The sequence below is a fragment of the Bos javanicus genome, chromosome 26, assembly GCF_032452875.1.
Source record: "Bos javanicus breed banteng chromosome 26, ARS-OSU_banteng_1.0, whole genome shotgun sequence".
Taxonomy (NCBI): domain Eukaryota; kingdom Metazoa; phylum Chordata; class Mammalia; order Artiodactyla; family Bovidae; genus Bos; species Bos javanicus.
In genome coordinates this window covers 51,141,653-51,159,177 of record NC_083893.1, presented here as the reverse complement: position 1 = coordinate 51,159,177, position 17,525 = coordinate 51,141,653, and the positions used below count along the sequence as shown (strand labels likewise).

Sequence of the window (17,525 nt, the reverse complement as noted above, 5' to 3'; positions counted from 1 at the left end):
GACCCCACTGACAAGAGCCCAGAGTCCAGAACCGGCGGCCACCGCACGGCAGGCAGGGCGGGGCAGGTTGAGGTCTACGCATCCACGTGCTGGACCACTGGGCACGGGGCTCCCGAGGTGGTGCCCACCGTCCTTGCCCCTGCGCATCACACACTTGCCCCGCACACACGTGGGCACCGCGTACTCTCAGAAGCCTGGTCCTGGACCAGCTTTCTGCTCCTGGAGCACTGGAGTTCCTGGAGCACTAGTCTCGTTCCTGATGGACTTGGGGTCCCTTGGTGTTTCACAGTGACTGCCCTGCTCACACCAGAGTCTGGGCATAGATCAGGAACCGGTCTAGGAGTCCTGCCCAAGTCCCCTTTTAATAACCTTTAAATAACCCCTTGGAGTTGAGCAGGGAAAGGGCGTCCACCCCAGCCACCTTATAAATAGCAGGTTCTGGCTCCCTGCTCTCTGTCTACTGTCACTGGTGACCTGGGCAGGAAGGCGCTCACTGCCTCTGTTCTGGGATCTGAGAGCAAGAAACCCTGTGCCACAGCCCTGACACGCTTGGCTGTGACCCGCTCCCAGCCCCACAGTGAAGCCAGGGCAGCTGACCTTAATCAGAGCCCAGCAAGATGGCCCACATTCCAGACACATCCAGAGATATGCCCTAGAGCCCTGTGGTGGTGTCCAGACAAAAGCAAACCTCAGAGGCTCTGCATCTGTGTGGACGAGGCCGGCACACCCACCAGGTCCCAGGAGGGGACCCCTTGGGCCATGTCCTGGCAAGACAGCGACCCCATCCCAGACGCCAACTCCTGGGGGCCAGAGTGCTCCTTGCGGCTGTCTGCTGGACCCCTGGGTGGGCACAGACCCCTGTGGGCTGCAGCGGGGCCTGTACCCCCTGCACTGCTCACAAGCCCAGGCCCCGCAACCCGCAGGGAGCACAGAACTGCACAGAATTGGCAAGCCTGCCCTGCCTGGAGCTCTAAGAATCCTCCAGCCTGAATTTCTGAATGTCCCATGACTTGTGGGTGGCTACTACTGTGCCCTGGAGGTGAAGACACAGGGCTGCTCTCCCGTGTGTGCACATGCGCACATGCGTGTGTGTGTGTGCCTGGGAGTGTGCGTGCACACGGTGAGGACACCCAGAGCCTTCAGAGTCCGCCTCGTTTCAAGGGTCTCCTGAAGCTGAGAAGGTGGGACTAAGTGAGAGTCTCACTCTGAGTCCACCACGGGGGAGGGGGACTAAATGGGGGCCGCACTATGAGCCCACCATGGGGAAGGGGGGCGTCTCCCTGCAGATCAGCTCATGGGGACATGGCATGATGAGGGGTCACTCACCTGGGGTCTGAGCAGGCTCCAGGACACATCCCCCTGAAGCCACCTGGAGACCAGAAGGCTGAGCATGGGCCCCCGAGAACTTTCCAGGTGGGGCCATGCCCGTGGGGGCTGCCTCTTGCTGGCTGAAGACCCCCTGTTGGCTGAGCCACCTGCCTCTGCTGCCCACCTCCTCTGTAGATGTGGCCAGAGGAATGGGGTCACAGGCTACTCTGGGCCCCCAGGGAGCAGCCAAACCATTCATGCTGCCCCAGTAGGTTCACGGCAGTGGCCAGAAGGAGATCTCAGGTGCTAGGGAAGGTGCCCTGGCCTGCCACCCACACTGGACGCTCACACCCCTGACTCTGGTCACTCAGGGTGGCCAGCACTGGCTCAGCCTTGGGGGAAGGAAGCAGAGGCGCCCCTGCCATCGTGCTGCTCCTCAGGCTGCCGGACTCGACTCATCGCAGCCGCAGGCACCTGCCGCCCCAGCTCTTCCAGGGCAGCGTCTCCCCTGCACCCCGCTGGGCATCAGCAGGGCCGCTGGTACTCTGGCACACGGCCCAGGAAGCAGAGGCACCCGGGTGAGAAGGGTGTCCTCCATGGCGCCCTGGCTGCCACCACCAGCAGGGAGAGCCAAGCCCAGAGGCAGCCCTCTCGCTCTCAGATGCTTCTGCCCTCCCTCTGGCCTCCCTGGGGCTCAGGCCTGCAAGGACCCTCTTGCCAATTACTCAGGAGCAAGATCCTGGCCCCGGGCGCTGGGGCGGCCTGGGAGTGGTCCGCGGGGCTCTGGGGGGGCCTGGGGGTGGTCCCCGGTGGCACCCAGCGTCCTGAGGGGCCTCCTGCCCTTGGGGTCCTCCTGGGAGCCGCTTCCTGCCTGGAGCCCCACCGTGTCTGCTGCAGGGCCAGCACCCTGAGGGGCACAGTAGACCCTGGTACTCTTGGCAGATGCTCGGTATCTCAGTTTCCTCTCTGGAAATGGGTGAGGACACCCCACAGTTTGATAGGCAACCCACAGGCAGCCCCACCTCCACCACTGCCCAAGCCTTCCAGGAAGAGCCGCTCCAACAAGACCCCAGCTGGAGACTGCTTCATGCTCCCCAAGGCAGGGACCCCAGCCCAGCGAGGACAGGAGGAAGCTGTGGCTGGAAGGAGGAGCCGCCAGGGACCAGGCGGGAGAGCCCACCCTGGGGCTCTGCGAGCACGTGCGGGGTGCACCTGGGGTGTGTGGGGTCGGCCACAGGCAGGCTGTGTGCTGTTAGTCACCAGGGGCCTGAGCCCCAGAGGCGGGGACACCGCTTCCAGGGGCAGTGTGCTCCCACCCCCAGTATGCCCCCCTGCCGTCGGCACCTGGCAGGTGGGCAGCAGCCAGAGGGGCTCTGATGGGACCACTGACCTCAGCCACCCATGCTCAGCCTCAAGTGTCATCCGCCCTGGGGACTCCAGCAGCACCGTGTCTGTCACACAGATGTCTGTCTGTCCCTAATTGGAAGCTCATTAAAAGCTGGCAGCAGGCTCCCCGGGTGGGAGCGTGGCCTCGTCAACTGGCACCATGCAGGGCTGCCACCTTGTCTAACAGAACAAGAGGGCCACTTTCTGTTTGCTTCAATAAACCAAACTTTCCCCAAGCCTACCCAACTCGAGGAGTTTGGAAGGTGCAGAAGAAAGGCTTCTCAAAGCACAGGTGAGTGTGAAGATGAGGTGTGTCACGCGTGCCCACCCTTGTGTTTTTGTTTTCCCCCGTCCACTTTCAGGGCTCATGTTAGAGAAACACTGCTGAATTCTCATTCTTTTTTTTTTTAAATTGAGGTATATGGTTGACAAACAAAGCAGCCGTACATGTGTGACGGACACATCTTGATGAGTCTGGAGATGACCGTCCACCTGTGAAACGTTCCCCATTGCCTCTAAAAGTCCCCGCGCTGTTTGTGTGATGAAACATTCGACATAAGATGCACCTCCTGCGTCACAACTTACACCACACACGGCCCACGTTTCGCGAGCTCACTGCCCTCTCTTCCCTCAACTACTCCAGGTCCGAAGATCGGACTTCCCATTCCTCTTATTGTAACTAAAGCCCTTGGAAACACACGTCGACCAGAAGTATTTGCCTATATTTCTGAATAACTTCCTTATGATAAAGAAGTGTACTTCAAATCCATAATCTCCACTGACAAGACCACTCAAGAGGTGACAAGGCCCAGCAGGATTATCTCCAGAAAGGCCGCCCCTGATGCTGGGCTGGGTGCCCCCAGGTCCTCTGCAGGCCTGGCCCCCACTGTGGTCTGGTGACCAGCGCCGCCTTCTCCATGATGGGGCCCTGGTGTGTCCCAGCTGCCCCTGCACTAGGAGTGAATGTGAGGCGGTGCGGAAGAAGCTGAGGGCCCGTGAGCGTGTCTCATCCTAGTGGCCTGTAATAATGAAGCATGTCCTGCAGCAGCGTGTTTAGAAGAAGAAAAGTGAGAGTGCTGACTGAGGGTTAGAATGGGGCTTGTCCTGACCGCGTTCCGCTGCGTCGCTGACGTGACGGCAATCGGACGCCACGCGGGCACCGGGAGACACGCGGGTCTCTCACGGTGTCAGAGCCCGGTCTGGGGTCTGGACCTCTCACCCAGTGAGGGTGGAGGGGGTGTCCATGGTTAGTAAAGAGCCGAGAGAGGAGGAGTTTGTGCAGACACTCTGCTTTTGTGGGGGGAGGGGTCTGCCAGTCTGGTTGGAACCCTGGAGTGGGGGGCAGGGAGAGCCTTGGAGCAGGGAGCTGGGGGGAGGAGTGGCCTCGAGTTCACCAGGGAAGGGAGGTGGCAGCTCTTCTGGGCTGATGTACCCCCGGGGGGCACCAGAACCCCCAAGAAGACACCCCAGGACATCCTGGGGACGCATCAGGGTCCATAGAGGAGCCTGGGAAGACCAGGAAGGGGCCCAAGGGCCCCAACCCACTGCCAGACCCAAAAGCAGCACAAAGCTGGCTCCCAGGTGCCCCCGCAACATGTCCCCACCCCTCACTGCACCCTGAACTGAGGAAGAAGAAATCAGGTCATGCGTGAGGTTCCTGTGGCTGCTGCAAAAAACTGCCACTGAGCGTGGTCTAGAGGCAGAGCAGCGGCAAAGAGACCGCCTGCCCGTGCGGGAGGTGCAGGAGACGTGCGCTCCATCCCCGGGGCCGGAAGAGCCCTGCAGGAGGGCATGGCGACCCACGCCAGTATTCTTGCCTGGAGAGTCCCATGGACAGAGGAGCCTGGAGGGCTACAGTCCATGGGGTCGCAAAGAGTCAGACACGCTGAAGTGACTTAGCACACGTATACCCGCAAGTGGACGAGAACAACACAAATTTGTTTTCTTACGCTCTACACCTTAGACGTTCCAGGCAGGTCTCTCTGGGCTAAATTCCAGGGACCAGAATATCTGGTTCCTTCTGGAGGCTCTGGGGGAGAGTGCTTTCCTCACCTCTTCCCTGAAGGCCGCTGCATTCCTGGGTTTGTGGCCCCTCCTCCTTTCCAAAGCCAGTCCGTCAGCATCTCACTGACACTCTCCTATGGTCGTGTCTCCCCCAGCCCCCTTCCACCTTTAAGGGCCCTGTGATGACACAGAGCCCACTCGGGCCGTCCAGGGACTCCCGGCTCCAGCTGCCCTTGTCCGAGTGCCGCAGCACTCTCACAGGTTCCGGGAGGACGATGTGGACGCTGTCGGGGAGGGGGTGCGCTTCTGTGCTGACCACAGAACGCCCACCTGCCCCACACCCCCCGTGGCTGTCCTGTCCAGACAGTCTGCCTCCCAGGACAGTCTGCTCTGCAGCCCAAAGTGACAGGAGGCCGCCCCTTACCTGACAGTCGTCTGCAAAGTCAGCGATTTGGAAACGTCTCCGTCTGAATGCATTTTAAGGAACAGTTGGAGACAAAGGACAGCCATGTTTTACTTGTGACAGGCAGTTGTAATGAAAATCTTTATCTTTAAGCAGTCATCCAAAAAATAATTCTGCATCATAATTGCTATTACGTGTTTCCACATTACTGTATGATCATTGGTTTTATTTTTCAAAGTGATACATAAGTTTATGCTTTTTAGGGAATTTTAACTGCAAAGAAGTATATGCAAAAAAAAAAAAAAAGAAGTATATACAGAGTCTAAGTCCCACTGTACCCCCAGACGTCACTGCTTAAGATAGTCTCGTGAGGAACTCGCCTGACATTCTTCATGGATGTTTTGTTTTATCACGATGTGCTCACACCGCCTAGGACATGCTTCCAGGCCCTGCTCGTGACTTGCCTCTGTCTGCATCCCTGCCCAGGCAAGCGCCCTCCACCTGGATCCCATCATTGGGTGTGGGGGCTGCTTCCAATTTGTCTGATTGCAAACGTGAAGTCCTGTGTGTGTCTCCTTGTAAAGTCATGTAAGACATGGACTCCCGGGTCAAAAATAATGATGCCACCACCTGCCCTTTTAAAGATTCTGCAGCACAGCATTTCTTTCCAATGCTGACATCCTGGTAAAGTTGATGGATAAACCACATTTCAGTCAAGCCCCTGTTCTGTCAGACTCATTCTCCTTCTCTAAGAGGAGTCACTGCTGAGTGCGCAGTGTGAGAGCAAAGCTCGACTCAGCGGGAGGGGCAACGGGGGCGGGGGAGGTGGCGGTCGCCTGTGACAGGTGTGCCCACCCCTGGAGGTGCTGGAAAGTAGATAAAACTGGAAAGTGGCTGTTAAAAAGATGCCAGAAATAATGTCACTCACCAGACACATGAACTTTAGATAGAACTTCCTCCATGGAAATGGAAAGTCCCTGAATGTGCCCTGAAGAGGCAAAATGTGAAAACACACAATAGAAGTTTTAAACTCAAAGGTGCTGAAACCATATGTAACTTGTGATAATATTGCTTTTAACTGTGTCTTTTAGGTTATTAATCATTGGGAATATTGATCACTAGAGTAACTGGTATGAATCTAGTGTGGGCAGATATCATCCACGTGAGTATGTTTATGTATGTGCTTCAGCTTTAGTTTAGTTTGGGGGAAATTCACTTTAAGTGAAGTAATCTATGGTGCATTGGGGCAGACCTGCACGTGTGTGAGACGGTCCATCCGTAACCGTGTCTGGTCCAGCCCACCCCGACTGCAGATGGTGTGCGTGTGTCATGACTGCCCCCACACGGCGCTTGAGTCACAGGTGTGAGTGTCTGTGTGTGGCAGTGCATGTGCACATCTCACAGCATCAGTCGTCGGGATCTGCCCTCTCCCTGGCCACTCAGGGCCCCGCCAGGAAAACCCTCTCAGCAGGCAGAGTGACGCTGTCCGTGGTGCTAGCCACTCTGCTAACCAGCGCTGACCGAGCACCTCCCAGCCACCTTCGAGGCCCCATGGCCCCCTCAGGGCCCAGGACAACCAGGCTTCCATCTCGCCTCAGGGTACACCTGGGCTCCTGTGGGTTGGCTCACACCTGGGAACCCACATATGGTTGTCCCACACCCAGATTCCTCCTCAGTTTCTGAGCCTGGTTCTGACAGAACCAAACTCTGGTCCAGCCCCATCTTACTCTGCTGATCTTCTGCCTGAAAACCTCAAAAAATATGAACCTCATTCTGTGACCTCCAGCTGCCTAAAGCCAGACGTCTCCCTCAAGATGCTGTGTGGCTTAGCAAGCAATGGCCAGAGGTGAGGAGGCTGGGTTTCTTCCAGACTGGGTGGTCCTGGGCCTCCCCTCCCTGAGCCCAGCCTCTCCCCTGGGACTTCCAGGTAGGGATGGGGAGGAAGGGACAGAGGGAGAAGGACAGGAGGGAGGCCCATTGCCTTTATGGACAGCAGTGTATTAAAGACAAAATCTGGGGTCAGGCAGGCTCCAGCTGTGGAGAAGATGGAGCCTGGAAACTGCAAGTTTTACAAAGAAGTGAAAGACTCGAAACAGAAACTGACTAGACTCAGCACAAAAGATGTGCCCGGGCATAGAGGGTGTCCACGCCTCAACTACCTGGGCATGGAGGGCGTCCGCGCCTCAGCTACCTGGGCATGGAGGGCGTCCGCGCCTCAGCTACCTGGGCATGGAGGGCGTCCGCGCCTCAGCTACCTGGGCATGGAGGGCGTCCGCGCCTCAGCTACCTGGGCATGGAGGGCGTCCGCGCCTTAACTACTCATTCACAAGTATGATTCAAACACAGAACCTGAGAAACACAGTCAGGCATTCAGAGAATGTTACGCAGAACAGAGGCAGCTGCGCAGATAACAGAGAACAGAAAGCACTCTTCAAATACTAGAAAACTGATGTGGGATGAGTGCCTACCTCCAACCATGCTCAACGATAAAGTCCAGATACAAAATTTTGTGAAAGATGGAAATCTTTGAAAATGAAAACACAGCATGCCAGTTTATGGGACGTACGGAAGCAGTGTGACTAAAGGGAAGTACACAGGAGTGAACACCTACATTTTTAACAGAAGAAAAATCTCAAACCAATAAAATTAAAACACTAAGGAACCAGAAAAAGAAGAGCAAACCTAACTCAAAGTCAGTGGAAAGGAGAAAATAACGAACCTCAAGGTGGTAAGTGAAACAGAGAGCAGAGAACAACAGAGAGAATCGATAAAACCAGAAGTCAGTTCTCAAAATCAGCAAAGTCAACAAACCTTTAAACCTTTCCCTAAGGGGACAGCAGATGCCGCCAACTCAATAAGAAATGGGTGTGGCGACATCACTGCTGACTCCACAGAGCAAACAGGAAGCAGGGGGCACTGTGAGCAGTGCTGTGCCAGGGGGCAGAGGACCTAGAAGACAGGGGCAGGTTCCTGGACACACAGATGCCAACCCCGACTCAAAAAGAAATACAAAAGTTGAACAGACCTACATTTGGTACAGAAATTGAATCGGTAACTCCTCCTCCCAACAGAGGAAAGCCCAGGACTAGGTAGATGGCTTCACCAAGTCTGCCAGACGGCTACCGAGGAATCAACACCAGCCCTTCTCAAAATTCTCCAAAAAACAGAAAGGGGGGACACTTCCTAATGTGTTCTGGGAGGCCAGCATGACCATGATAAGACGGTCAGACAAAAACACCACAGGAAAACTCCACACCAATACCTACAAATACAGATGCAAAATCCTCAACTCAATACAAGAAAACCAAATCCAATGGCATATTAAAAGGTTACGCACTGTGACCAGCGGGATTTGACCTTGCATCCCAGGAATGCAAGGATGATTCAATATAAAAATCAATATTTATACCACATTAATAGAATGAAGGGGTGAGGACACATAATCAACTCAATGCAGGAAAATATTTGACAAGATTCAACATCTTTTCATGATAAAAATACTCAGAAAACTAGTGATGGAAAAGACCTTCATCAACATGATAAAGGACACTTACACCCACAGCTGACATCAGCACTGCCAGGAGACGCTGCGAGGGCCAAGGGGGTGAGACAGCAGCGCTCCCCCCAGAGCAACGGGGCAAGTAGACAGAGAGAGGCGCCCGACCCGGAAGGAGGAGCTGACAGTACCCATGTCTCCAGACAGCCAGACTCGTTATCAGAAAATCCCAGAGTCTATACCCCAACACTTACCATGATTAATAAAGAAATTCAGCAAAGTTTCAGAGTGAAAAATCAACATGCAGAATCGGCTGTGTTCCTGAAACAGCAATGACCAATTCAAAGTGGAAATTAGGAAAACAATTCCATTTGTAACAGCATCCAAAAGAATAAAATATCTAGAAATAAATTTAACCAGGGAGGGAAAGGCTCACTGAAGACTGCAAAACACTGTGGGAAAACTAACGGAAACCTGAATAAATGGAAAAACAGCCTATGTTCACGGGTTAAGTGACTTAATATTGTTAACATAGCAACACTGCATCAGGTGAGCTATAGACTCAGTGAAACACCTATCAAAATCTTAACGGCCTTTCTTTCAAAATTGGAAAAACTGATTCTAAATTAATATGGAATAGCAAGGGGCCCCAAAAGCCAAGACAACCTTGAAAAAGAACAAAATTATATGACTCACTTTCTGATTTCAAAACTTACAAAGCTATTACCCAAAACTCTGGGATTCACATAAGACAGACTATAGACCAACAGAATAGGCTTGATAGTTGAGAAGTAGACCCACACATCTATGGTCAATTGATTTTTGACAAGGGTACCAAGACCACTCAATGAGGAAAGAGCAGCCTCTCAACAAATCTCCATCTGCAGGAGAATGCAGTCCAACTCCCACCTCTCACAAGACACAAAAATGAACTCAAAATGGATCAAGAATGAAAATAGGAGAGTTAAAACTATAAAACCCTCAAAAGAAAACATACAAGTAAATCTTTAGGACCTTGGATTTGGCAAAGGATTCTTAGATAAAACACGAAAAGCAAGAACAACAAAAGAAAAGACAGATGAACTGGAATTCATAAAGATCAAGAGCTTTGTGCACCAAAGAACACTATCAAGAAAGCAAAACATACAAAATGGGATAAACATTGCAAATCATATATCTAATAGGGGCCTTGTATGTAAACTACATAAAAAACTCTTACAACTCAAAAACTAAAAGACAAACAATCCAATCCAAAATGAGCCAGGACTTGAATAGACATTTCTCCAAAGAAGATGTACAGAGGGCCAATGTGGAAAGATGTTTCGTGTCATCAGTCATCAAGGAAATGCAAATAAAAACCACAATGAGATACCACTTCACACCCACTAGGGTAGCTATATATTTTTAAAAAACAGAAAATATCAAGTGTTGGTGAGAATGTAGAGGAATTGGAATGCTTGTACCTTTCTGATAAGAACATAAAATGGCGCAGCCTCTATGGACAATAATTCGGCGTTTCTCAAAAAGTTAAACATAAAATTCTCACGTGACCCAGCCATCCCACTCGTAGATATATGTCCAAGAGAACTGAAGACTGGTACTCAAGCAAGTGTTTGTCCACAAGCGTCCACAGCAGCACTGTTTACAACAGCCGGAAGGTACAAATAACCCTAAGAGGTGTACCGAGAAGGAGAAGGCGGCACACACTTACAACAGCATATGATCCAGCCACAAAAAGGAGTGAAGCACTGATTTGGGCCACAGTGTGGATGACCCTGAGAACATCAGGCTAGACGAAAGAAGCCAGACTCAAAACGCTACCTATCATATTTCAAGCAACAGATAATCAGAATAGTATCAGAGTATAAACCAAAATATGAAACAAATGCCCGTGAGTCTATACTGATATAAACGAATGATTGGATAAAGAAAGAAAAGGGTAGAAAAGACAAATTTTCCATGCAGAAGAACTGCAAGTCATTTACCTCTGTATCTGTCTCAAGGAGGGAGAGTATGACCCTTAAATGTGGGCTGATGTGATGGCCTCCTTCCAGAGAGGACACTGTGCATGCAGGAGGGCGCCGTGGCAGGAAAGGACTCGCGGCCTGAGCCCCGTGCTCAGGGTCAACAGCAGTGACGGCCCTGCTGATGCTGTGGGTCTAGACACCACATGATGAGAAGGGCACTTTATCTCCACAGTCTTCCTCCCAAAGACCCATAACCTCGGTTTAATCATGAGAACAACATGAGACAAGCCCCAGTTTGCGGACATCCTATCAAATAGATTACCAAACTCCTCAAAATTGTCAAAAAAAAAAAGTATGCGAAGCCCACAGCCAAGCGGAACTAAGGGAACATGACAACTGAATGCGATGCGATCCTGGACGGGAGCCGGGCACGGAAAGAAAGACATGGGCGCAAACTCAGGAGAGCTGAGTAAGGTGCGCACTGTAGGTGACAATAATGTGTCACATTGGTTCGTAAATTGTAACAAACGCACCCCCACACTAATGTAAGACCTCAGCGTCAGGAGAAGCTCTGCGTGGGATGTATGGGAACTGTCTTACTATCTTTGCAACTTTTCTATAAATCTAAACTGTTCTAAAATAATTTTGAAAAACCAAGGACTTCTGTTCATCAAAAGTCATCTTAAAGAAACGAGAAAAGACATAAACTGGGAAAAATATGTTTGCAAAACATCATAAAAATGATAACATACTGATGAAAGGAATCAAAGATGAACCAAGAAATGAAGAGATAGACCACATTCATGGATTGGAAGACTCGATATTGTAAAGATGTTAATTCTCCCCAAACTGATCTAGATTATGGTCAACTCCAATAAAAATCACAACAGAACACTGCATAAAATCAACCAGCTGAATCTAAAATTTACGGAAAGGCTAAGGAACTGAAAGAGGAAAAATTATTTTGAAAAGCAAGAGTAGTCCGAGCATCCACACCAGCTGGTTTCAAACCTACAAAGCTGTCGCAATTGAGGCAGTGCAGAATCAGAGAGACGACAAACCCAGAGACAAACGGAGCGGAGCAGAACCCAGAAACAGACCCGTGAACCCAGGTCCCTCACCAACACGGGCCCATGTTCTCGAGTGTAACAGGAATCTCACACTCACAGGGTTCAGATTCATGCCAAGTGTGCTCTCGTTAAAGTAAATCAATAACAAAAATACGTCTAGAAAATCTCCAAACATTTGAAAATATTAAAACACTCTTCCAGATAACCATGTTCTACCCGTATACTGGAACACACATCCTCAAAACATGCTGACAGAAGCCAGACAGAGAGGGGGTACTGGATGGTTCCGTTCTGTCACAGTCTAGAAAATAAGTAATCCACGAAGAAAAGACTCAGAGCAGCGTTGCCTCGAAGTGGGGGGTGAAGGGTTGACTGGGAAGGAGCGTGCAGGGTGCTTCTAAGCTGAAGGAAGTTTGTATCTTGATGAGGTGCAGGTTCACACATCTGTGCATTCATCAAAATTCACCAAACTTAGCATCTAAGATCTGTGCACTTCACTGTGTAAATTAAACCTCAATAAAGAAATTTAGAAAAGAGTGTATAAAGAACTCCTGCAAATCAATAAGTAAAATGTGGAGAGAAATGGGCAAAAGACACACACTCACAGGCATCTCACAGAAGCAGAAACCCTCATTGACACTAACCATGCCAAGTGCAGCAGAGAGAGGCAATTCATAGTGCAACACTATTTTTACCCTCTACATTGGCAGAGATTAGGAAATCCACCACACCATCTGTTGGAAAGGATGTGGTTCAATTGTAGGAGTGTAAGTCACACAGCCACTCTGAGGAGAGAACTTGGCATTTTCTTGTCACGTTGCATGTGAAGTTCACCCCCAGCGCTCCCGCTTGTCCGTGTAGCTCCAAGAGAAATCCTGGTGCGTGGCGCTCAGGGGCTGTGCCCAAAGGTCGAGGTCACCAACTGTGACGCAGGCGGACATGGCAGAACGTTACTGCTCAGGTGTCAGAACGAATGCAGAACAGCTACCAAGAAGAGAAAGGCTCTTCGTACAAAAAAGCAAGACCCAGAAGACAGCAGGCAGCATGAGACCCTTTGTCATAGCGTTTGCACACAAGCAAAACTAAGCGATATCTATAATTAAAATGCTTCAGGCAGCAGGGGAACCCCACGAGTGGTCCCTGGAGAGGGGGGGGAAGCTGGGGCCACTTAGTAGCCACTTCCTAGGTCTTGAGTTGAGAATAGGTTTACAAGAGTTCCATTATTTTACAACTAAATGAATAGATAAATGCCAAGTGTGGGAAGGAAATAAAATGAATGCTACTGGGTAGCATCCACTCCCCTTTGAACCTCAGGAAAGGGCCTTGAGGCTGAGAGTCTCAGGATGGGCCTCACCAGGGCCAGGGCACCTGGAAGGCAGGCAGCAGGCCAGACTGTTTGTCCCGAGGGGAAGGCGGGAAGCCCCCACCCTTTACTTCATATTCCCTTCTTACATTCCCCCTGGGGACCCTGCAGATTGCTCTGAGAGTCCCACAGGGGCGAGAAATCTCAATTAAAGTCCTCCAGGAAGCCAGGGGGGTGGCAAGGCCACTAATGAGCACCATAAAAGCCACCTGGCCACAAGGCAAGCGGGGGAGACTCGGCATGCTTCTCCAGGCCCTGGCTGGAGACCTGCAGAGACGTGGAGGTGCACCTTCAGCGAGGAGAGGGGAAGGGAGGCTGGTCTCAAAGCAAAGGGCTTGGGGGTGCTAGAGGGGCAGGCTTTCCGAGTTCCCCTGACACACACCACCAAACCGCTCGGCCCAGAGAGGAGGCCTCCTGGAGCCCCAGCCCTGATGCCCTGGGTCCAGACTGGCACCAACCCAGGTTCTGCAGACCCTTTGCAGGCTCAGCCTCTTCTGCCACGTCGCTGATGGTCTCATATCCCCAGAGACTGGGGCACCCTCCATTCTCTCTGCTCCCCCCCTGCACCCCCAGGGCCTTCCTACAGCCCCTCCCCACAGGGCTGAGCACCACTGCTGTCAGTGGGGGTCCCCGAGCCCCTTCGAGGTGAGACAGGAGCACCACGGTTCAGCCTCTGTGCAGGACAGGTAAACATAGGAGGAAGAGGCTGAGCGTCGCCCAAGAATTCCACCTGCCCCGGGAATCCCCTCCACCTCCCACGGGGCTCCCTGGTCCTGCCGGTGAGGGGAGGGGCTGAGGAGGCGTGGAAGCCCCGGAGGCCGGGTCTGCTGGCCGGGAACCAGCTCTGCCCCAGCCTGCCGCCTCCCTGCTGCCTACCCATCCTTCAGACACCCAGCTCCTGGGTGTCCTGGCCTAAAAGTCCCAAACCACCCGGCCCCTGAAAGGCTCTGAGTGGACCGCTTCCACCGTCTCCGAAAGGCCACTTTCAAGCTCAGAAAACACAGGATACAGACCTCAGGCCAGCTCAAGACAGGTCCACGTGGGGAAACCAAATGTGGGGATGAACCCTCCCCCCACCCCCAGCCCCAGGCCCACAAATCTGAGGCCCAGATTTTGCTCAGACCTGGAGATCCCACTGGCCTTCTGATGGAAGTGGTGTCCTTCCTGAGGATGAGCAGCCCTGGCCAGAGAACAGTGAGGAGAAGCGGTGCTCTGGGGCCCACATGGAGAAGGCCAGGGAGCGCGGGGACACACAGCTAGGACAGCACTCCAAGCACACAGAGCGGGCCTCCTCCCCTGCAGTGTGCACACGCAGGCCTGTGTGTGTGCATGTACATGGGTGTGTGTGTGAACCTGAATGTGTGCGTGTGCATGCGCCTGGGGGTGTGTGCAGGAGTGCACCTGGGTGTGTGCATGTGTGCGTTGTGCCTGGGTGTGTGTGCACCAGCATGCACTTAGGTGTGTGTTTGTGCACGTGGGCATGCACACTCCCACATGTGGCTGTGTGCACAGTGCTGGGACAGGCAGCAGTGCACACCTGAGAGCTTCCACGTGAGAGTGGACGTGAGAGGTATGCTTGTGCTCACTTGTGTGCAGGTGGGGCCCCCCTGCCAGGGGTTTGCTCAGGGTGAAGTGTGTGTTGGGTTAAGGATGGGGGGTGGTCAGTGCTGCAGCAACTTTGAGAAGGGGTTATGGTGCCCCCACCCAGCTCTCAGGACCCAGTCCCCTGCCCAGCACACATCACACCTGCCTCTCTCCACTGTTCCAAGGCGCTCAGAAGTGACCTCCCTGCCAAGAGCAATTCCACGGAGACGTCAGTGACAGAGTTCATCCTGCTGGGCTTCCCAGAGCTGTGCCACGTGCGGGGGCTGCTGTTCGGGTCATTCCTCACCATCTACATGGTGACCATCCTGGAGAACCTGGTCGTTATGGTGACCATCAGAGCCAGCCGTCGACTGCACACACCCATGTACTTCTTCCTGGCCAATCTGTCAGTGCTGGAGACCCTCTACACCTCAGTCACCATCCCCAAGCTGCTGGCTGGCCTCTCGGCCTCAGCAAGGACGATCTCCTTCTCAGGCTGCCTCACCCAACTCTTCCTCTTCCTCTCCCTTGGCTCCTCTGAGTGCTTCCTCCTGGCCACCATGGCCTGTGACCGGTACCTGGCCATCTGTCACCCCCTGCACTACCCAGCCATCATGGACTCGAGGCTCTGCCTGCACCTGGCCCTCGGCGCCTGGCTGGGTGGCTTCCTAGCCTCCTGCATGTCCACGGCTCTCATCTCCCGCCTCAGGTTCTGCGGCCCCAACGTCCTCAACCACTTTTTCTGTGACATCTCACCCCTGCTGCAGCTCTCCTGCTCTGACACCGCCACCATCGAGGTGCTGGACTTCGTGGCAGCCCTCGCTGTGCTCGCCACCTCCCTGCTGGCGACTGTGATCTCCTACACCCACATCGTGGCCACGGTGCTGAGGATCCCAGGAGCGGCTGGCCGCCAGAAGGCCTTCTCCACCTGCGCTTCCCACCTGATGCTGGTGGCCCTCTTCTGCACCACCACCATCTTCATGTACGCCCGGCCTCACGCCATCAGCTCCTTTGACCTCAACAAACTGGTGTCTGTGGTCTACTCCATTGTGACCCCACTGCTCAACCCCATCATCTACTGCCTCCGGAACCATGACATCCATGAGGCCCTGGCCAAACTCCACTGGGCTCCCGGCCCCTCCTAGCACCAGCAGCAGGAGGAGGAACTTCAAACCCTCCCACCCTGTCATCTGCTCACCGCCACCAGCCCACGCACCAGGTGGGCCACAGCTCTCTCCCACCAGCACAGCCAGCGAGCTCCTCTCCTCCTCCCTCATCCTGAGACACAGTAGCAGCAGCCAAACTTCAAAGGTGCCAGCTGCCACTTTCAGGGAACTTCAGCACCAGAGCAGGGGACAGCTCCTCAGCCCGGGATGAGCCGGGCTCGGCTCTCTGATGTACTTTAGTTTTAGAATTTCTATCTGGTTCTTCTCACAGTCTCCCTTTTCTCTATCAAATTCCCAGTCTTGTTTCTTTCCTGTGCACATGTACAAGCTCCTGCGTTCTGTCCCTGACAACCTGCTTTCTGTACTGGTCTGTCTTCTGTCTAGATTGCTTTGTCACCATGGTGTCTGCAAGTTCTTAATATCTGGCGTGGTGAATCCCTCTTCTTTGAACTGCTTTTTCAAAATTTGTTTAAATTTGACTTTTATCTTTTTGTATGAGCCCCTGAGTTCCTTAGTTTGCTTGAGCTGCCATAACAGAGTACCACAGGGACGTCTCTGGCAGTACAGTGGTTAGGTTCTGTGCTTCAGTCCTTGGCTGGGGATCTAAGATCCCACAAGCTATAAGGCACAGGGAAAAAACAGTACCACGGACAGGCTGGCTTATACACCAGAAATTCATTTTCTCACAATTCTGGAGCCTGGAATCTGAGATAAGGTATCAGCAGCACTGGTTTCGGAGAAGGCAATGGCACCCCACTCCAGTACTCTTGCCTGGAAAATCCCATGGATGGAGGAGCCTGGTGGGCTGCAGTCCATGGGGTCGCTAAGAGTCAGACATGACTGAGCAACTTCACTTTCACTTTTCACTTTCCTGCATTGGAGAAGGAAATGGCAAGCCACTCCAGTGTTCTTGCCTGGAGAATCCCAGGGATGGGGGAGCCTGGTGGGCTGCCGTCCATGGGGTCGCAGAGTCGGACACGACTGAAGCGACTTAGCAGCAGCAGCGTTGGTTTCCTCTGAGGCCCGTACCCATGGCTTGTAACCAGCCACCCTCATGTGGTCATCCCTGGGTGGGTGTCTGTGACCCAATCTCCTCTTATCCCCTCTTATAAGGACACTAGTCATATTGGGTCAGGACCACGCTGATGACTTCAACTTTTTTAACCTCTGTAAAGACCCATCTCCAAATATAATCACATTCTTAGGTGCTGGGGACAGGATTTCAAAATATGAATGGTGAGGCCACAATTCAGTCAACAGTAGGTTCCTTTAAGAACTCTGCTGAGATTCTTACTGGAATCGCACACTCACCTAGGGCTGAGTCTGAAGGAGGCCCAGGCGGGTGCCCAGCTGCACTGCCTCTGTTTCTCCCATTTATGCGGGTCTTCCTTTATGTTCCTTAATGATCTGTTTATTTTTGCCATAAAGATCCTTTGCATTCTGGGAGGTTTTTTATAGAGTCCATTGTTACTGTGAATGGCATTGTATCTTCTACTATTTCTTGTTTTGGTAGAGACTTTCTACCATACGTTTTATCTGCCATAAGACACTCATGCAGCTGCAGTCACAAAATATGCAGGTAGCAATCTCTTGCACCAACGGGGACAAGCAGTCAGGCTGTGGGCAGTGCACGGCAAACGGAGCAGCCCCACTGAGCACCTTGGACCCAGAACGCCCCTCCCCACCTTCCACCCACCCTCTGGCCTACGTGTCCAGCCTACAGTCCTCAGAGGGCGGCAGCAGCTCCCAGCACCGAGGCCGCAGTCCTCAGCGGAGGA

The 17,525-nt window shown here is 52.9% G+C and overlaps 2 protein-coding genes across 2 annotated transcripts in view; one reads left to right on the top strand and one right to left on the bottom strand.

The window, feature by feature from the left end:
• LOC133239591 (scavenger receptor cysteine-rich domain-containing protein SCART1-like) overlaps nt 1–15,011 on the bottom strand; it is a 65,532-nt gene extending 50,521 nt beyond the window's left edge. The window contains exon 1 of the mRNA XM_061403926.1: nt 10,583–15,011. The gene's annotated coding sequence lies outside the window, so the exon portion shown is untranslated. The remainder of the gene's footprint in view (nt 1–10,582) is intronic.
• On the top strand, nt 14,689–15,726 carry LOC133239622 (olfactory receptor 226-like). Its single transcript, XM_061403975.1, has one exon. The coding sequence runs from the start codon at nt 14,689–14,691 to the stop codon at nt 15,724–15,726; it is 1,038 nt and encodes a 345-aa protein (XP_061259959.1).
• The last annotated feature ends 1,799 nt before the right edge of the window (nt 15,727–17,525 follow it).